The 22,058-nt window shown below is 39.5% G+C and overlaps 1 protein-coding gene across 2 annotated transcripts; it reads right to left on the reverse strand.

Annotated features, from left to right (window-relative positions):
- Positions 1-1,120: 1,120 nt before the first annotated feature.
- On the reverse strand, positions 1,121-21,647 carry ergic1 (endoplasmic reticulum-golgi intermediate compartment 1). 2 transcript variants are annotated; one of them, XM_080901755.1, is made up of 10 exons: positions 21,498-21,647; positions 15,112-15,173; positions 9,611-9,683; positions 9,067-9,161; positions 6,088-6,212; positions 5,407-5,511; positions 5,244-5,304; positions 3,901-4,001; positions 3,044-3,166; positions 1,121-1,611 (listed from the first exon to the last, which is right to left on the reverse strand). In XM_080901755.1, the coding sequence occupies exons 1-10, from the start codon at positions 21,515-21,517 to the stop codon at positions 1,504-1,506; spliced, it is 873 nt and encodes a 290-aa protein (XP_080757881.1). In that variant the 5' UTR covers positions 21,518-21,647; the 3' UTR covers positions 1,121-1,503. The 2 variants fall into 2 exon arrangements, with proteins under 2 accessions (XP_080757881.1, XP_080757882.1); XM_080901756.1 differs by lacking the exon at positions 3,901-4,001.
- Positions 21,648-22,058: the final 411 nt, after the last annotated feature.

Here is a 22,058-nt window from a genome sequence, read left to right on the forward strand (position 1 = left end):
CTCACATCACAAATGACAGCCTGCAGGGTGTTGTCCCAGGCTGCCAGCTGAGGGAAATGAGAACCGGCTTGGTGCAAAGTCCACTTTGTGACATTTACAGCTAGGAGAGTGAGCGTATACAAAGTCAGAGACACAAAGGTGCCACTTTCAGCTTCTAAGAATAATCGTTACCATGTTGTTCAGGTAAAAAGTCATAATATGGCCTTCATAATTTGACTTTTTATTACAAATACATTTCTTGCAGTTTAAAGAAGCTAAAAGAAATAAAAAGACACCTAAAATTTTTAAAGCCAAAACTCGTTCACAGATCACTTTCTGAGGTTTTTTTGGAAACACGAATCATACCAGAGTAACCTTTATCGTAACCTCTGAGGACAGCGCAGGGATTACAGTAATTTGAGCGTTAAAGAGAAAAGGATGGTACTCAGAGTAGAAAAACAGGTTTTAAGGTGCTTTTAACTCAGCGATGATCACTGACATAACAGGGAGTGTTGTAATGACAACAGAATAAAAGGAAGCAGAGGCCCTGATGAACAGGTTTGTCCCTTTTAAAAACAAACCTTTATTGAAACCACACCAAAATTCTTTTTTGAAAAAAATCATGTACCATGTAAATAAACAAACAAACAAAAAAGAATAGAAAAACAAACAAACACAGACATTCACTATATTTTTGCCATCACTGAGACGGAGTAGAAATAAAGTGGAAACTAGAGACTGTAAAGTAAACAATGATAAATGCTGCACCGATACTGAAACAAGCAGGAGAAACTGAAAAGCTTTCAGTGGCACAAAGAGAGCTGTTGATGATCCTGTACGGTTTAACAGTAAGCCAAAAGGCACACAGGTGGAATACTGGAGATAAAAACGACAGACCACGCTACATGACACAAAATGCTATTTGTACACACTACGCTTTAGATTTCATCCCGTCCTCTGCACGTTTTATGAACCCTGACAATACTTCCTTCACACGAGGACCAAAAATCTAAATTGGTCTCCTAATTTACAACACATCTGGCTGAGATGATCCTGTTTTGATGCCATTTACTCCCTGAATTATATAATTTCCTATACCCATGATTAAAAAAATGTTCCTTTGATTTAATATATGTGGATGTCTATTATTATTCTTTCGTGTCATTCTAAATATATCAGCTGCAACGTTTAAAGAAAAAAAAAAAAAAATACAGAATGAATCCCTGGCACACTCAGTAACAAAAGATATCATCTCCTCTCCTTTCCCCTCCTGACACTGAAGATGGAGGAAGCCGACATGTGATAGTCAGCATTCTCACGTCACTGGAGCAGAAGGAGCCCGAGAGGATCTTTAATAAAACAGATGCATCCCTGCAGCCTGGTAGTTAAATCAAGTGCCCGAGACTCTTATATGGACAAGGTGATACAATCTCCTGAAGGAGGTCGTTTCGGACTGGATTTAGCTAACAGGCTAGCAACTTTGCACTTATAAATAAGATGTGAGGAGAGGGTTGGAAACCGTCATCATGACATTTTGCCAATCTGTATCTTCTTCCAGGCCTCAGAAGCAGTGAAAATACAGGAGTCGATGATCCCCGCGACTGTGAACGTCCCTCCGACGATGGCACAAATCTACAAAAAAAAGAAAGAAAATGAAAAAACGATCCTGTCAGGCTTCATATTTCAGAGCTTTGATGTCTTCTTCTTAAGTCTCAATATCAGCTGGGCCTAATCCTATTTATCAAAACAATGCTCTGCGCCAACGCCACGGAATTTATAGGAATCCAACAAAAAGCCCTGCTGTAGGCTGACTCACAATCTTGAGCCGTGACTCATGATCACATTAAAAACACAGTCATCTCCTACCCATGCCTTAAGTCATGATAAACCTAAACAACACACAAGACGAATAATGGTGTAGCTCATCAGGCAGGCTGCCAACTCAAGCCTGACCGCATTATCAGTCAACAGGAAACTTTCTGATGAGGTGCTACAGGCTACGCCAAAATTCCACCGATGACAAAGGGAGTTGAGGAAGACAAAGGGAGTTCAGTGAGTTAGGAAATGGTCATTAAGTTTCATACCAACAACACGAAAGCTTCATTCAGAAGATGGTTAGACTTTGGTTAGCACAAAAACTAGAAAAAGGAGGGAACGGCTAGCCAGGCTTTGATCAGAGATCAACCCAGCAGCATTATTCTTAACCATGTTAGCAAACATTTGAACGGCTTATTTTCTATCTGTTACTGGGCAGTGAAGATGTTCAATCACAAAGCTGAGATATTTAGCTAAAATGCACGAATTTGTCTCCTCATTTCCCTTCCTTAAGAACAGCTTCTTGACCGCTACCCTTACACTGAGATCAAATTTTAATTCAACTTTAGCGAACAGCAGATGAATCAACTGAAGGGCCAGATGCATCTCTCAGGTCAATTTCTTCAGAACATGCCTGACACGTCTTCTGCTGTCATCTATTTCTACAGTTTTCTCATTTTTTTTAAGTCTCCAGCTCTTTGGGAATCACTTTGTTGTTGCGCAAATCCTATTTTATGCCACACGGCATAAAAACTGTTATCTTTGACATTTTTCATAGACTTAACTAAAGAAACTGGAATAAAGGTGCTTTTGTGATAAAAACAAAGTGCCTAAAGATACGATTTAAAATATGTTATTTGCCGAGTTGTCTGTTATGTGTAAACACAACACTAGTTCATTCACTGAGTCAGGTGCCTTTTCTATCCTTGAATGATTCATAGGTGGCATAACAAACAAACAGAAAAGGTCACGTACACGACTGAAAATGAGTGAAAAAGCAGCCAAAGTCCAGAGAAAAACTGTGAAAGACTTTCAGAAAAGCTGGAAAATTATTACTTAAGCCCTTTAAAAACAATTCAAGAATATCTGGCTCATTGAAAGCAAAATATAATGAAATAAGGTGTGGTTCAAGACTTTTGCACAGGATAGTAAAAAGTTGATCTTTGGACTTGAACTTGAAAGACCTGCAATTCAAATAAAAGCGGCTTTTGTAAACAGCTTTGGGGCCGCGGGCTTTGTGTTTACTCACTGTTGTGATGAAGCGGTAGAGGGGCTGTCTCCGCTCCGTGTACTTCACTGTGATCGGACTGAGATCGTACCTGAACCAGATCGCTGGGATAATTCTTCCCGTGTGGCTGTAAGCAACATATTCCTGTGTGTGGGGGGGAAAAAAAAAAAAAAAAAGATTACAAGTGAGGAACTTAATCCCATTACGTTTATAAAATAAATCGGCACATATTCTCATCTACAGCGGTGGCAGTGGTGTTTGTGAGTCACTACAGAATCAGTTTCGGAATAAGTCACTCCACAGTCATAAATGATTCAATAAAAATGAATCTCAGCTGAATATTATTCCAATGAAGCAATCTCGAGGAGGCTACAATGTAAATTGAATTATTGTTACGAGCTGACAACGTTATCAGGCGGTATATATAAATCCATTTCTCCAAAATCAGTGCTGCAGTAACTGCCCGACACAATAATGTTGACCACATTAAACACATTTAACACAACGCAGAAGAATGTCGCAGTCCAAGCTCGGATGCGGGCCTCAGCTGGACCACTATTTACGCTTTGGAAATTAGGTTTTGGAAATATTTTGCTCAGGCCCTTATTGTCCCTTCTTCACAGCTGACCTGCAGTGTTATTATTCCACACTCCACTCCCAGCTGTCTTCCTACACAGTTCCAGGAAGTGTTTTTTCTTTTTTTCCTTTATGGTTTGTTGACATCTTGAGAGTTTTTCCAGTCACTAGGATTGAGCTTTCACTTTCAGATGAGTGCAATGTTAACACGAGCTATACGTGCTCCGGCCGTATGCCGACATGGACGCGCTGCCTCTATGATGAGAAAAGGTCATCAGCTAATGAGTGCAGGGATGCGGTACCTTATTGGCTACTGTGTACTGATAAGAGAACCTCTGTCTGCCTGAGAGGTCTTCATACACTGTTGGTACAATCTTCAATATGTAGTCATGTGAAGCAAGAGCTGCAAGAGACATAACATTAATTAAATAAGACAAACAAAGCATCTTCAGTATTCAAGATGAATGCCGTCTTTGTAAAACAAGTTCCCATGTAGTTCTGTCCAGTGAGTGTCTTGTGACATTACATCATCCTAAGCTACATTGCCAAAGGTATTCACTCACCTACCAACCATTGAATTCAGGTGTTCCAATCACTCCCACAGTCATAGTTGTATAAAATCAATCACCTTTAATGTTCTACAAACATATTTTAAAAATCGGTCGCTCAGTGAATTCAAGTGTGGTACCTTGATAGGATGTTGCCTTTGCAATAGGTCCAATCGTGAAACTCCCTCACTACTAAATAGTCCAGAGTCAGCTGTTAGTGGTATTATAACAAAGCGGAAGTCATAAGCAATCAACCATGAAGCACCTTGTAAGGTCGCCAACTTTCTGCAGAGTCAATCGCTGCAAACCCCCAAACTTCATGTGGACTTCAGATTAGCTCAACAGCAGTGTGTAGGGAGCTTCATAGAATGGGTTTGCATGGCAAAGAAACCACATGAAAGTCTTACATCACCAAGCTCAATGCAAAGCATTGGATGCAGTAATGTAAAGCACGTCACCACTGGACTCTAGAGCAGTGAAGACTTGTTTTCTGGAGTGACGACTCTGGCAATCTGATGGACGAGTCTGGGTTTTTGTGCCAGGAGAACAGTACTTGTCTGACAGCACCATGCCAAGCGTAAAGTCTAATGAAGAGGGGATTATGGCTCGGGGTTGTTTTTCAGTAGTTGGGCTCAGCCCCTAAAGTTCTATTAAGAACTAAGGGCCCCTTCCTGTTCCAATAAGACTGCATATCAGTGTGCAAAACAAGGTCCATAAAGAAATGGATGAGCAAGTTTGATGTGTGAAGAACTTGACTGGCCTGCACAGAGTCCTGAACTCAATCTAACAGAACAGGATGAATTAAGAGCGGAGACTGTGAGCCAGGCCTTCTTGTCCAACATCCGTGTCTGACCTCACAAATGTGCTTCTGGTCAAAAACTCCCATAAACACACTTCTAAACTTCGTGGAAACTTCCCAGAAGATTTAAAGCTGTAAACGGTGGGGCAGCATATAAAACCCGATGGATTAAGAATATGATGACACTCAACTTCATGTGTGTGTGAAGGCAGACAAGGGAATACTTCTGGCAATATGGTGTACGTAAGCACTGTCATAAGTTGGTCATAATTATTACATTTGCTGTCTAGATACATACGATTAGATGACATCTTGTCTGCCCCTCCTAAAGCATTAAAGGCTCCTTGGACTTTCTGTACCTGTGTGACAATGAAGAGAGAAAAGATCTGTGTTAATATGGCAGTTATTCTTCTCCACTTTCTCCATCTAAAAAAAATAAATAAATAAAAAATGTGTCCCACCTGGAGCTTTTCTCCAAAGGCAAGCTTGTGGATGGTGTGGGTCATGTCAGGGCTTTGAGGCTGTGCTGTGGCACTATGTGTCGACACGTGGAAGTTTCCCGGTACCTGAACACAAATAAACACATTGAGGTGGGTTTGTGCCTAACACCACAAGCACCTGCAAGACATTTAGTTAGCTAATGAGGGAGCCTGAATGCATTTGGTTGGAAACTAAATGTTCCTTGCCTCCCAACCGCGCGTGTTTTACATATTTCCAACTACTCCCCCAAGCATGAGTGTCAATTGTTCAACTGCAGGGTTAATCACTGTAAATGCAGTGGAAAGACTGACGCACAAGATGCAGACGTGAGACAAACACAGCTTCATGGAGCCTAGATTATACGGATAGGTGTAACTAAATCCAAGAGCAGCCTCAATTTAGCGTAACTCAATTTAGACCCAAGAGGTTGGTGGGGGCAATCTCCATTTTTAACTCGAGTCCAACTCAAATATACAAACTGACATTCAATCCAAGCTTGCTTGTCAGTAAAATACAAATATCAGCCCGACCCAGTCCATCACAGTGTAACTACTGGGCACAGAAAAGCAGAGTTTTGCAATTTCCTGAAGGGAAGCAGTAGTATAAGTGATTCACACAGCATGTATGGATTAGGCTTCTCGCACTCTCAGGTGAGATCTTACTTTGTTGATGCTGAACTCTCCCTCAAAGCGACAACCATCACCCTGGTTGAGGGGAATCTTCATGGAGTTCTCTATGTGACCGACCTCGTGGCGTCCCATCTCATCTTGGATGTCCAAACCCACCACTGAAAGCAAAGAAACAAACTCAGACGAGTGCGAGGACGATCGGCCAATAAATCGTTTCGTTAAACAACAGAAAGGAATCAACAAAAAGAAAAAAAACAAACAAACAAAACAAACAAAAAAAAAAAACATTGACAGTTTTTCTGAGACTTGTTTTAGTGATTACTTTAATCTCTAAGATATCCGGAAAACAATGATGAACTCAAGTGATTTTTTTAACTCTATAACAAATATTTGCCTATTTTATTGATGAGTTTCAGCAAAAATCAGCAATCTGGGAGCATCACCACCTTCTGGTTAAATATGAGCAGCTGTTTGTTGTTGCTGTTTTATTTATTTTATTTTGAAAAACCAAACAAGCACTTTTTATTCAAAAAGAAAAAGAGAATATCTGATTATCACTGCACAAAGTGACCCACAGAGTAAACACACAATCAGACCATTTACGATACCCAATCACCCCCGTCTCCCCGTGTCGGTGTTTTTCCATCTAGACTTCACCCCTTTCTTTTAGGCGGCGGTGGCACACATTGGCAGTGGCCTATTTTCAGAGCCTGCCTGCATTTTATGTCACCCACGAGTGCACAGAGAGAGAGAGAGGGATGTCTGCTTGATCTGTGCTAAAAACCTCCACATGCCGTCTGTCTGACCTTTGACATTCAAGACGGGATTCTCCCCCCTCTCCATCTCTATCCAGATCTCAAAATACAGTGCATAAATATAAGTGACGTGTGTGTGTGTGTGTGTGTGTGTGTGTGCGCGCGCGCGCCAGTGAGAGATGGTTGTTTCTCCTTTTTAAGACATTTCGGACTGGAAGCAGGTTGAAAGAAAGTGGAGGTTAGTATAAGGTTATTTACACGCGGATGTGCTTTTCCATGAAGTCACAAATCAAGGCGGGGCAACCGGTAAAGGTCACCGAAGAGAGATGATGTTTAACTCTGGAGCAGCAGAGCAGATAAACACTAAAACCAGGGGATGGAAATGTCAGGTTTTCCATGATGAAAGAGCCTCTTCCTTGAAGTAAATTTGCAGCGGATGACAAGCTCTTTGGAAAATTGACTTGTGTAGAATATTAACTCGTGAGGAGAGGAACATTTCTGCTCATTACGTGCAGCTGCACTGTGTGGTCAAACCGACGTGTTTGAGCTGGTATTTAAGTGGGACCCAAACTTGAGGGGGGAAGGGAAAGGGCTTCAATTTTGCAATTAAACAAAACGACCTATACATACAATCATCAAGAGCTTTCATTAGTAACGGCAGGGGGACGGCCTTTGTTTAGGCATGCCATGAGTGAGTGAGCTCGTCTGAACACATGGCCAGCAGCTGTGTGTCTGCGTGCCAAAGCCTCTATCGCACAAATCTGGACTTAATTTTCACACAAGCAAGTTATAAGCTTTTCCATTTTTGGATATCGCCCGAGCTGAATCGATGTGTGAGTTTTCTGCGCTGTCCCGAGACCTGCCGGTGTATTTGTGCAAGCGATTTGTCATTTGGCATAGTTTTAGAGGAGGGGCTGGGGGAAGGCACGAGGAGCACAAAAGTGACCTAGTACCCTTCAATCGCACGTTACACAGACATCTGAGCGCAGGGTACGAGCCAGTAGAGGCGACTTAATGTGAAACACAGATCACATCTGTGTGGCAGCACGAGATTCAACAGGAGATACAGAGGATGCTCTCGTCTTATCTATGAGCATGCCAGACCAAAACTGCCAATGCAGTATTGTGAAATGTTCTAAAGCATGCCTCATTTCTTTACATTTTGCTAGGAAAATGGAAAATAGATGCAGCAGGTTACTGAAACATATATGGAAATACAGTATTATATGGCAAAAACAGTTCTAATGAGGTGGGAAGTCAATATTTAGTAAGGCCCCCATTCATTCACACAGCCTGAACTCTCTTAGACAGATCGTCTAATAGTTCTCTTTTTTGGATGTTTCTACCTTTTGTTCTGTTCTCTGTCAAAATGATCCCACGCTGCTTCAAAAATGCTGAAGTCCAGGCTCTGTGGTGGGCAATCCTTGACTGAAGCTGTTTCATTGTGTTTTTTTCTTTCCACCTACACCTTTACTGCACCGACAGTGTGTTTGGGATCACTGACATGCTGAAATATAAAGCTGTTGCCAAACAACACTTTGCAGATGATACTGTATAGTAAATCAAAATCTTATGAGACTTTTCTGCATTTATAATTCCATCAATTTTCACAATATCCTCAAAATAATTCAAATTTGGATTCATCACTCTATAAGACTCGTTGCCATTGATTTTCAGTCCAATTCTTGTGCAATTTGGTATACCTCAGGCTTTTCTCCCTCTTTATCATCATTAATAATGGCTTCTTGAGAGCACACCCTTTCACCGAGCCCGTTGAAGTTTCAGTGAAGAGTAAATGGATCAACTGAAGGTCCAGACGCATGCTGTGTCAGGTCTTTGATGCTGATTAACCGCTATTTTTAAAGCTAAAAATTTAAGTTTCTGTTATGCCTGGACACAAAATAGCTGATTTGTCCCTTGAATTGTTAAATTGTGCCTTTTCTATACTTGAATGATTCATAGGTCAGCGCTAAGTGGTTTTAAAAAAAAAAAAAAATCATATGAACTAATAAAGAACTGAGGGCTTGCTCAAGACATTTGCACATCACTGTAGTTTTGAGAGTCTGTTTCTTTATCTAAGGGATAGTTTATCCTTTGCTAATATGACAGGTTAAATGACAGGGCACACAGTAAGCATGAGTCAGATAAAGGGGAAAACAAACTGTTAAAAGAGGCCTTACAAAGTGTGGAAGAAAAAATACAGAAACAGAAGATGTAATGCAAAGAAATAGATATTTGTATATATGTATATACTCACAATCACAGTGTAAGTTTGGCAAACTGATGTTTAAACTCACTTCTATCTTCCCACCACTGTCTTTATCGGGATCATCCACATACAGTTCATTTACACTGCAATGGATGGAGAAAAGAAAAAAAAAGGTTAGAAATGGTTAGAACAGAAAATCAACTTTTAATTTAAAGAAATGTGGTATTTTCATTAGAAAGACACTTTTCTCCCTCGACGTCATGCTATTGTGCGCCACTTTAATAGTAGGGGACTCATCTTCTGCCAAATTGCAAGGAGAGAGCATTTGTGTATCTCTGCCGGTGTAATTTCCTTTCTGTCACACCCTTACCAAGTCATTGCTTATTACACATTGCCAAGAGGCTGACGCATGCACAAAGCCAATTTCCTGTCACAAATTTGACTCCATTCATTGGTTACAACACTGGCTGGGCAGAATACATCATAATGAGGGCATTGACATTCATAATTAAGTCCCTGTTTGTGCCTGCGTGGTAACCAGGGAACTGTGCGTTTCAGCCGGAGGATATTACAGACGAGCGGCAGTACCTACATTTCAGTGGCTATGAATCCCGTCAGCTCAGACAGGAAGAGGAAGAGTATGAAGACACAGCAGAGGATGGAAACTGTGGGCAAAGAGGAAGAAAGTCAGAATGAAGACACTGTTCAAACCTAGGTCACTGGTGATGTCTCATATATCACTTCTTTCACATAGAAGTTACACAAGCTTTACACAGAATGATGCAAGTCAAATGATCTGGACTGAATGGGTCTTAAGGAACGGCTGACGTAAGCTATTGGTATTAATGAAATCACAGCAGCTAAAAAAAATAAATCCCTAAATAGCAGTTTTACTGACAGTGTTAGCCCTCCCATTATGTTGTTTTTTCTTTCTTTTAAAGAACCTCCTACAGTAATTACACATTAAATACCAGCACAGCAGGCGGCCATTACAGCATTTCTTCTTTGAGAGAGGTGATCTCATGCTACGCCTTAGTAAGCCCTACAAACAACATTTTAGGCTTCCTTAAACTCACACACTGACAGTCACCCAGACCAAAAATGGCTTCCACAAAAGAGGCTGAGCAGACACCAAAGTAGGAAAAATTAACTTTAACTGTTCAGTGTCTTTGTGCCGACATAAAGCCTAAGCTTAAAAACACACTAAAGGAGAAGCAGCCAGGTCGTCCGCTTCCCTCCATGTGCCAAACTAATCAGCCGAAGAGTCAAATAAAAGAGTGGCCATGTGTTTACTAAGATAAATGTGGAAGGAACTGATCTGTGTCTGTGGTCTATCTGGTATGGTGAGAGCCTTGGTTAGAAAGCTCTCGCTCAGCAGGTGAGGCATGTTTACGTGGCAACCGTCTCCTAGGTTCGCACAGTCACGTGACCTTGTGGTTTAGCAGGGCGTCACAGGCGGACCTGCGGCTAGAGGAAGCTTTACATAAGGTAATATTTAACCAACAAACAAGGGAGTGTCACTGTGACACATAGATTACGAATTCAGGTTCATTAAAAAACTTGTACAGTAAGTTTTCCCTGCCTTCAAAGGATGCAATATAGGACGATGATTACTAAAGATGAGTGATTTTTAATAGTCTCACAATGGAAATACTGACACCCCGAAATGATTTACAAAGACATGACTGTCTTCTATTTACGCTCCAGCTTATCCGGACAGCTCGGACATTCTTTGGACTGTGACACAAAGGAATCGGCTACAATAACACCATGAATCAGTCACTGACATTTGAAACTAACCCTATTTATGTAATCAGATGTGGCTTTTTTGTTACATCTTTGTTCCTTCTAAGGCTCATTTTCCCCACATAGCACAGGCAAATTTGATTTTTTATTTTATTTTTTTCCACATCAGCCCAGGCAAAAAAACCCACACAAATACTAAGAGAGAAAAATCTGACAAACAAGAGACTGTTACATTAAATCCAAACCATGAGTAGTTCCAGAAACCACAGTGGCCAAACAGAGCTTTTGTTTAGGGTAAACTGAGCCCTGCAGAATGTGCCCTGGGGCAACAAAAGCAGATGAGGGTCAAATATTTGGCCTTTTGTGAAAAGGCAGGCTCTGATTCTTTTTTGCCACCGTGGCCTGAATGTTATTCGGCCTGCTGTGGATGAAGCATTAACAGGTTTCTAATATCCCAATCCAACCAGTGGCGTCATCCCTAGACAGCGGATGGAGACAGGAAGGGAGTTAACTGAGTGCAGGAAAAACTTATATCCATTTCCTCTTGGGTGGAAACGTTAGTGTATAACTTTAGTAACTTCTTTCTGCTGTCCATACAGAAAATTATTTTTCTCTGCCTTAAAAGGGTCCAATACCGAAATAACACTTTTAGTTTATCCACTGTGTCATGAGTTTTCCTACTATGTGTCTTTGTCAGCTGACTAATGAATACGACTGCTGCCAAAAATGTGTCATCAGAGCTCTTGTCTTCTATCAAGCAGTGAATAATCAATATAGCCCCTGATTACACAATGACTTATTGATGACAAGTAGGAAAACTCATGACCTGACAGGAAAAAGCAGTCAGATTTCCACTGAGGACTCCTGAGGTGCCAGTGACTATGAGACAGCATGATTATTAGCATTTTTGTCATACCAGATGTGCTAAAACAGGTACTGCTCCAAGCTGTTTGCTTTTTACATAAGAGCATACCTCTGTGCTGACAAAAGGGAAGTACTTGAATCACAATTACTTGTCATCGTTTTCCTAAACATCTGCCTCCCAGAGCAGGGACTGGCATCTGATTCTATTTACTTTTTATGTTCAAGCTGAAGAAGAAGGTTACAGACTGTGAAGCCCTGCTAGGACTCAAATGTCATTTTGAGTTAAGAATGAGGCGGTTTAAAGACATCAGAGTAATCAAAATAAAGTACTGTGCAACAGTCTCGAGTCACCGTTAATTTCTTTGTATTTTAACTCCAAGGAGCCAGACTTTATTGTAAGAGAACAATAGTTCCTCAGGCTTTCTGAAGGTCTTTCTATGCTTTTCACTGGACATTGGCTGCACATTTGTCACATATTTTCAGTCTACTTCTCGCACCCGACCGTTTGGAGAGAGGTACAACAGTGAGTGTCTCGTTAGAATTACTGCACCCACTTTCCATGCAAAATATAAAGCAATGTGTGGTGGATTCAGAGCTTTGTACAGTGCTCTATGTTAAAAAAAAAATACAAAGTCCATTATGCCTCCAAAAACAAACTTTGGATTAAAGTGTGTGTGTGTTTTGACTAGCTGGTGTATTGTATGCCAGAGCTAGAATGTAATTAGCATAAAGATGGGCTAGCTATAGATGAAAGTTTTTTTTATTTTTATTTCTGGTTGATTCAGTCTGGTTGATTAATGACAAGCAAATGTTCCTGTTAATATACTTCAATTAACTATTGCTAAAAAAGTGAATCACTAAACAGGTGAACAAGCCAAGAGGATAAATGATGCTAGGTTAGCCCTGCTTACAAAGCTTAGCTTAAAAAAATAGTTTTTAGCAGCTCTGATATTCAATAATTAGTATGTTTCTACTTTTTTTTTTTAATGTAAAGTTGAGCAAGTTCTTTTTATTATAGTGAACAAAAATAGTATGTTGTAGTTCTACTTTGTTGCATACCTTTATTTCATTTGAGATGTCTATAATTGTGAGTCAACTATAATCAAAAAGTGCTGTGTTCATTTTGCAACACCCATTCTGAACTACTAAAATATTAATACTAAAGTTACTAAAAGCTACACTGAAATTAAACACTGACATTTACACTAAAGTGAACTGATTGACTCTACTATGGAAATAAGCTGAGGCCTTTAGACTACGTCCACACTAGCCCGGATAGATTTGAAAATGGCGTTTTCTACTGAAAACACTCCGCGTCCACACTAGCGTTTTCAGTCATTTTCACAGAGTTGTGCGTCCACTTTGAAACGGCCGAAAACGCTTACGTTCCAGTCCTGCGCATGCGTGAAGCGCCAGATGATTCGGCCTGCCTCATTTCTGTCAGCCGTTTATTTACTTTCCGGCTCTTTGAAACGTCGCAGCAAAAGGTTGAGGAAAAATTTTTAAATGGACTGACAATGAGGTGAAGTTGTTGCTGCGAGTAACACAGAAGTACAAAGTAGCAAGAGCGAGTGAGAATTAAATAATTTGAAGAAAAGCTAATAGTTTTGCAATCTTCATTAGTTTTTATTTTTATTTAGTTTTGACTTCAGATTTTCAATTTTATATCAGTTTTAATTAGTTTTTACCATTTGTTTGCTAGTTTAGTTTTTATTTTTATCTTCTGCTTATCCTTGGGTATGTTGCTATTCCAGCTACCATACCCTGCACACTGGAAAGGTCGCCAGTCTGTCACAGGGCTAACACGCAGTGACAGACAACTCGCATTCCCACCTATAGGGAACCTATGGGTTATTAAAAAATAAATAAAATTAGGGCAGATGAACAACCATTGATACCAGGCAACTATAAAAGATTTATCTTGGCCCCAATGAGACTATTAACTCTTGCAGCACTGGGTCTTCGTAATTTTGGTTCAAGTGATTTGCTAAACTTTTGGAAGGCAACTGACTCACACAGTTGTGTAGATATCCCAGGCTCAATAAACATATTCACCAACGCTTCCTCTCGCTTGTGATGTTCCTGCGAATTGACCAACTAGCAGCCATTGGGTCGCTGTTGGAAGCACTGCATTAATGTTTTTTGTGGAGTTCACTTGGGATGCATCACGCTGCCTTGCCTGGGGCAAGCTTCTGTTTCTGGGGATGAGGATTGGGCGTGCTCCTTTACCTTCTCAAGGTAAGCCTGGTTAGCCTTCTTGTGCGAGCTTTTCAAGTGCACTTTAAGGTTTGTGGGATTTTTTTTTTCCCTTTAGAAATGCACCACATAATTTGTCTCATTCCATTACAAGACACTTGCTTTTATCTAAAACACAATCATATTCAAAGTAATCTGAAATTGGACTGTAGCGATTTCTCCCGACTTTTGCTGACACGATTCTGCGTGGGACGGAGCAGCAACACAGACGACTCGACTAACGTACTTGCCACCTGCTGGCATAATGAGACACAGCAAGAAAAAAAACCTGGAAACTACACTTCATTTTCACCCTAGACTATTGTATGACACACACACATCAATGAAAACTAAACACATTTTTGCTATAAATTCAGTTAATTTTAGTTAGTTTTGTGAACACTCATTACAGTTTTAGTTCGTTTTCCTTTTTTTGCAAAGTCTTGTTTTAATTTTTATTTCCGTTAACGAAAATATTTTTTCACTTCTAGTTTTTGTTATTTCGTTAGTTTTTGTTAACGATAATAACCTTGGTACAAACTGATATTAATCTTTAATAGGGCTGTGAAAATTGAGAGCAAACAAAACAACTGCTGTATAATGCCCTCTGCTATCTTTGTTTAGTTGGTCACATGACTGCATCACATGACTAAAATGCATCATCATTTTTAGAAAGTTTACGTTTTCACTGTCCACACTGCGACGCAAACGCACAGTCTTCAAATGTATTCATTTTCAAAAAGCCGTCTCAGTGTGGATGGGAGGCTAAAACGGAGAGAAAACGAAAACGCATTAGTGTAGACGTAGCCTTAATCAGCACAAAGATAGCCCATACACACAAATCTAAGCACCTATGGCACAAACATTAACACATGCCATCTTACTTGTTCAAAATATGGTTTATCGCCTTTACACTTTGGTTTGTGTTAATTCTCACTCTAAGTCCTGCAGAGGCAGATTTTGCTACCAGCAGCCAGAGCAGTCAGAACGAGTGTTTTGGCTGATGTCAAACTACTGCAAGCAGCTGTACAGTCACGAAGGATGACCTTTTCAGTTAACTTTCACTGGAAAAAGTGATTACGTCTCACATCTTATTTTGCCACATTTTGCATCTTCCATTTATAGAAGCAAGATTCAGGAATTCCTTTCACATATGTGGAACAAAATCCCCCCCAAAAAAATTACAAAAAAATGAAAACCTTAAAGTAGATGCTCATAACTTTGGCCTGTGAGTGAAGGACTACTCACTGAAAGCTCCTGTGTATGTTGGCTGGGTGAGATCCTTTGGCACTTTCCTGTAGATATCAAATCTGAGGAGAGACAAAAAGAAATATATAGCAAATGTAAATATTATGTGCTGAAAAACGTTGCACATTCTGTACCCATCATGCCTTGCGATATTACAGAAGCGCGGTGGAATGTTAGCTTTGGACGTCCGCCGTTATATAACACATCCAGACGGCCAACCGCAACACATACAAACACACACACACGCACTTTTACAGGGTTACAACCTCTTCCTTTGAATGTCTGCTCTGTAATTATGAACTGACCCCAACAAAGGTCTAACACATACACAAAGCCAACAAAAACACACACAGAAACATAAACACAAGTTCACCGACAACTTTAAATCATATGGTTTCATCTTCTTGGCAGTAAGTGGATATAAGAACTGCTGATTTACTCTCGGTAAAATCCTCAGTTTAACATTTTTGGATATTTCTAAAAATACTTTTCTTAAACTGCTCGTAAATCAGCGTTTAAGAGATGGGAAGATCATTTCCACCTGACACAATCGACTCTGCTTGTGAAATACTGTTCTTGCCAATTTTGGGAGCTAGAAAAAGGAAGGAGAAAAAATCTGCTACTCAACACCAAAACTATTTCGGTTCAGGACTTCTTGCGCTTGTCCTTTTTGGGCAGTGAAAAATCTTTTGGCTGACTGTGCAAACTCCTCCCACACCCCGATCTCCCCACTCAACTCTCCTTAGCAGTCTCCTACCAAAACAATCACATCTGTCTACATTTCTTCCACTTAGAGCGTCCAGAAAAATAATCACAGCTAATGCAATGCAGGGCCGGGAGGAAGTATGAGGGTGGGCTTCCTGTAATCCACCTCTGTTTCTTCTCTCGATGTTGCATAACCTCCTGCTTTAACGCCTTTGTTTTAATGTGAAGCACTCCTAGATCCCAAAACTCTCATTCAGCATTCCTCTATGTGTATATCATCACAGTATACATCCATACTAATGTAGATAGATAATGTGCACTGCCTTTCCTCACATGACAGGTGGAGCAAAATGATATACATCCCCACCATGTGAAGGCCTTGTAAGTCAAGTTCTAGTCTTTTCCACGTCTTTGGAGTTTATTCAAGTATTACTTACGCATTCTGCGGTGTAGATGGTATGAGTAGACTAAGGCTGAAGGCAGATTGTGGTCATAGTGGTATTATTTGGAACAGAGATGTTCGAGATATGTATTCAGCCACTGATAAGAACGTAAAACAACTGAGCTCATTTTATGAATATGCGAGTTGTGCAGTTTGTCAAGTTCAGCATTATGGCAGGAAAGGATCATTTTACATAAAGGAAGTTCATCTGGAATATATTTGGATTATTCTTGGTTATACAAATACAGGTTTTTTTTTCAGCTTAATTAGAGAAACAGTTCAGCTACATGCACATGTATTTTAGAAAATTGACCTTTTTCTGTGCATTTTTGCCTTCTGTACACATGTAAACGGAGCTTTTAAAATACTCCTTGTTGTCTTTCAGTGTCAAATGTGTGAGCCTTTACCATCTTTTTTTTTTTTTTTTAAAGTCAGGCTTCTGATTGGCTAGCATTTCCATACAACTAGTGTTTTATCACTACTTGTGTGCTCCTGACAATGCATGACATTAGTTCTTGTATTTTCATAAGGCCTGAGATAGTTTCCATAGCATTGCTTACGTGGACAGGATTTTTTTTTTTTTTAAACAAAAGCTATAAATTCCCCTTATAAAAACTACATGTGTATCTGTGGATCTATACATATACATAGATACACACATAGAGACAGACAGACATATACATATATACATACATATACACACACACACACACACACACACACCTTTGTTTTTAACAGTTGAAGGTGTTGGAAAAAAAAAAGAAAAAAGAACAATATGACATCACTATCACTGACTCCACATACAATATTGGCTCAAGTATTTCGAATTACACATCATCTGATTTTAAAAGGTGACCCATGTAACCACACTATTCACTAGTTAAAAGCAATGAGCTGCATGCAGACACGCTTCCTCGCTCACATACGTCATTTTGCTTTGACATTAAAGTAAAAACATACTGTGATCATGTCATCCTACTGGAATAACACCGCTGTTTCACAAACAGTGTCCCGCACTTCAAACCAGGGGTAGGTAAATAAAGGTCTGATTTAAGATTATACCACAAAAGGACAATAATAGACAAGGCCACAACACACAACTTTCACTTGACAGTAACCAAAATGAGTTGTGTTTACTGCCTCACAGCTAAACTATTTCCTTTTTTTTTTTTTTTTAAGAGACTTATTGTAACATTTTTAAACAGTCCTACAATGTGTTCACTCTGAGGTGACAAAGGTTAATGAATTCATTAGTAAAATTAATATGTTCATTACACTAAACAACAGTTTAGGAGAAATGTCAGACACTAGTAAAGCTTCAACAAGTATTAAACAGTTAGCATAAATGTTAACCTGGTTGTCACACATGTTAACTTAAGCAGTTTAATGATTTGTAATTAGCTACACTAGCCGTCTGTTATCATCATCGTAGTGGCTAGCAGAAGTAATTACTGCCGGCTGACTGGATGGAATATTGAGTAGTGACAGAGCAGGTTGTGGACACATGGAAACAGGTGGGTCGCCTGCTGTGCAGAGCAGCGGGGGAACCGTAGCTGAACTGAGTAGAGAGTCCAGAGTGTGGAGAACTAATCCAAGAACATAAAGAGTGGAATCCAGAGCAGAGCAGAGCTGCAGGCTTTTCGACTTTTAAAGTAACTGGTTAAAAAGTTTCTTATTTCCTTGATCGCAGCTTCAAAATGTAGTCAGTAACTTTATTATAATAAAGTACAATTTATAAAGTTAAACCTTTTAAAGTCAGCAATTTAAAAAAATATTTAAAAGATCCAGGAGTTATTTAAATTAAAGAAAATATACTTTAAAGAAAAACATGACTATACACCTACTGAAGTGTAAAAAAAAAAAAAAAAAAAAGACTGACATAAACTTTCACTATATGTATTTTTAACCTGTGCGACACTGTGGTTTTATCAAACTATCTCTACTCAGAACACTTCATGAATATTTATGAGGTTCAAGGGTTCACATCTCAGTGTACCACTTACATTCGTAATTTCCTGAATTACAGTCAACACATCTCCTTCCGTCACATCTCACTGCTCAGATGTTATGTGATTAGGGAGGACATGATATACCAGCATCTAGCTGTTAACACCATGACACGAAAACACAAGCCTACTTTTCAAGGGTCTTAAATAAATAAGCCGAATCTCGGCAATGACTCACGGTGAGTCAGTAGTTTGTTCCATGTATAGCCGAGTAAACCCACATTACAGACGATCAAGGTTCTTCTTTTCACACCTTACACCACAGAATATAAGCAATACTTCTCTCTTTACGTAGGTAACCCAACTGCTGTTACGATAAAGTCATTACTGCAATTATTGAAAAAACAGGGAGAATCCATATTAAGCCTCTAAAGTGACCATGTAATAAACACAGCAGATCATCGGGTTGGCTAACACAAAATGTCCTTGTGCCAATAAATGACATAATCTAAAGGACATTAAACTTGGGCATAAAAGCCTTTCGGTGATTCACTCGTTCCTTCAGTGACGCTGTTCGGTCATCCTGAATGAGATGATCCTCATTGTTGGAAGTTGGCATTTGTGGAAGAACTTTATTACTGTTGAAATGTCAATCTACAGCAGCTGAGAAAGATACGCATTTCTAGAAAAGACCAAACCTAGAAATTTACTACCACATATTAGAAGGGGAACACAAGACCGTATATGTGTACACCATCCTGCTGCTGGGGAAAAAAAAAAAAAAAAAAAAACCTAGAACACCAACTGTACATTAATCCAGAGCTTAAAATAGTCCCTAACAAATACACAAGTAACTCTTTGAGGAAAGCTGTGTGTCTTTTTTTTTAAAGAAATGAAAATGTGTACATGCAATTAGGTTTTAAATTTTAAATTAGCACCTTATTATTTTTGCTCATCAGATTTATGAACATAAAGGCAGAAAAACACCAGCTTCGCACTTTAGCTTATTTGTTGTGCGCTTTGAAATAAATAACATGCACATTCCGGGAATACATCCTACTTTTGTGGATGATGCAATCTATGGTAGCCAAAAAGTGTTACACACCCTCACGCTGGTGACTAACCCTGCAGTATTTTTGAAAGGACAACACCTCGAAACAGTTACTCAAGCCTTTTCTAGCTGTTGCAATGCGGGTTTTGTATGATCGAGGCATCAAGCAAAGCATCCAACGATGAGAATCTGACCTCTTGTGACACACAGTTCATCCAGAGTGTTTTTTCTTCTGTAGTAAAATCATTCTGTCAGCACAACACAGCTGTAATCTTTGGAAAAAGATGACAGACACTGATTTCCAGTTTGACCGTGCTGTTGATCATTTTCATCAATCTGTCCGATTTTTCTGCGTTAACATTCAGCACAGCTATACAGCTATCTGAAAACTGTGATTACTTCACATTAAATAGAGCTGGAGGATTATCTGAAACATTGTCACATATGAGCCTTGTTGGTTCCTATTGACCTATCAGCAAATGACATCACATTTACTAATGGAAGCTGTGGCTCAGGACCTGGGATGGGCAATTGATTTTTCCTAGGGTCCAAGTGAGAAACTGTAACTGTTGCGCTAGTAAGCCAAACTCAATTCTGCTCAATATGAACTTTCTCTCTTTATAAACTGCTACCAGTAAGAATTAATGTTACAATTAGGCCCTAAATGTGACTCCCTGGTAAGATTAACTGCACAAGCTCTGCACAAGAGACAGAGCGGGTCATCTGCTATTCGGAAGGTCATGGTAAAGTTGCGAAAACGTCCTTGGGCAAGGGAGTGAACCCCATACTCCTCCAGATGGTATAGAACAAAGCACTGTGTGAATGGGTGACTAAAGCTTGTAGTAAGGGACGATCGTGGCTCAAGAGACTGGTGGTGGTCAGAGTGTCTGGGAGCCTCGCCTCTGTCAGTGCGCCCCAGGGCAGCTGTGGCTACAATGTAGCTTGCCATCACCAGTGTGTGAATGGGTGGATGACTGAATGTAGTGTAAAGCGCTTTGGGGTCCATAGGGACTAAGTAAAGCTATATACAAATACAGGCCATTTACCATTTACAATAAAAGGCACTTTGAGTGCTCGGTTAGAACCAGTCCATACTCAAATATTGTGCTACATTAATTGTGTGTGTCAAAGATAGTGTTTTGAGAATTTTTTTTAAATTTAGATGGTAAGAAACCAACAGACAAACAACTAAAAGGCACTTGAATAAGCCCAAAATGTAACAATGCAATCCACAGGCAGGAAACATAAATATTATTAACAAGTACAAGCACTTTACAACTTAATTTGCTGTCAAAATAAAATGCATAGAAGATATTTTGTTTATGACTTTGCTAAATGTTTTTCTTCAATATAGCAGCTGCGTTGTTAAAATACTGTTAGGAAATGACTTTTGTTGGGTCTGGTGAGCAACAGGATAACTGCAAAAGTAATACATTACTTATTCAGAGCCTCTGAAGAGATACGTTTTGTATGTGTTTAATTAGTTTCCAGAACACGCTGCAGTTGAGTTTATCAGATACCATTTTAGACTCTGTATAAATGTGTGAAGTTTCATCTCTGTGAACTTAACAGTTGTGACTGTGGATATGGCAGATTTCCATTCAAAATCTAAAGGCTGGCTCAAAATGTGTTCTTACTAAATTTGTCTTGGCACTGGCAAACAGGATGAAGTGAGCATTATGCAAATGGGCAATGCAAACATCCTGTTTTTTATTCTAACTGGCCGTACTCTATTGATAGGTTTAACAGCCCTGTAGAGAAAGTGTGGCAAACAAGTTTAAGTTGCAGATTAATAGCTTGAATGGCTCTGCAATGGCTGTGTTCCGGTTTCACTGTTTATTGGTGGCTAATGACTGAATGTTTTGATGTTTGTGTACTGAACGTGCTACACAGTTTCTTTTGTAAACCAAACCAACCGTGCTGATTGTAATCGGGCTCACGTCTGGCAAAGCTGGTCGAGGACATTTGCACATGCGCAAAAAAACGAACCCACACAAAAACCCGAGCATCACTGCGGCGACTTAACGAAAAACCCGTGCATAAAAAAAATGTTTCTTTTTTTAAAAAAAACTGAGCTCGCTCATGTCAAACGCAACACATCATTGTGATAACTTTGGCTGCCTCAGTAGCATGTGATGCTGAGCCAACTGTTAATTCATCTAGAGCTCACAGACAGCAGACCACCACCACCACTTTCCACTTCATATCCCGCCACAAAGAACCGGAAGCCCCCCGTACTCACCTCCTAACATCGAAAGTCATGATGTTTGCACGTTGGACAGGGGCGTTAAAAAGAAGAAAACTACAAACAACAGGAGACCATACTATCTTCAACGCTACCGGTTGTTCATGGGTACCGGGCTGACGTCAGCTTAGGACGCTTTGCAGAAGCTGATTGGCTAAGATGTACTTCCTGTTCACTATGATTCTTCTTCCTCCGAGTGATGCAGCCGTATTATAATGGGCCGAAACATGAATGGGAAAACGTTTTTTAAATTAAGAAATAATTAAAAATTAACATTAAGATTAACAAAAGATGAACTTGTGCAATACGATCACATTTTTAAAAATAATTTTATTGACTGAAAACTATAGTGTTTTTTTTATTTATTTAGTAACGTGAATTTTAAGAGGAAAAGGAATTATGAATTTTATGACAAAAATGGGCAATACAAACTGCTCAAAACTCAAATTTAATCCAGTATTATCCATGTGTTATGCTCTTACTCTTATTTTTCGCTTTCTTTTTTAATATGTGCAGCAAGAGAACAAAAATATTTTAAAAATGTTAAAAAAAAAAGTA

This window comes from Rhamphochromis sp. 'chilingali' (assembly GCF_963969265.1).
Source record: "Rhamphochromis sp. 'chilingali' genome assembly, chromosome: 13".
Lineage (NCBI taxonomy): Eukaryota > Metazoa > Chordata > Actinopteri > Cichliformes > Cichlidae > Rhamphochromis > Rhamphochromis sp. 'chilingali'.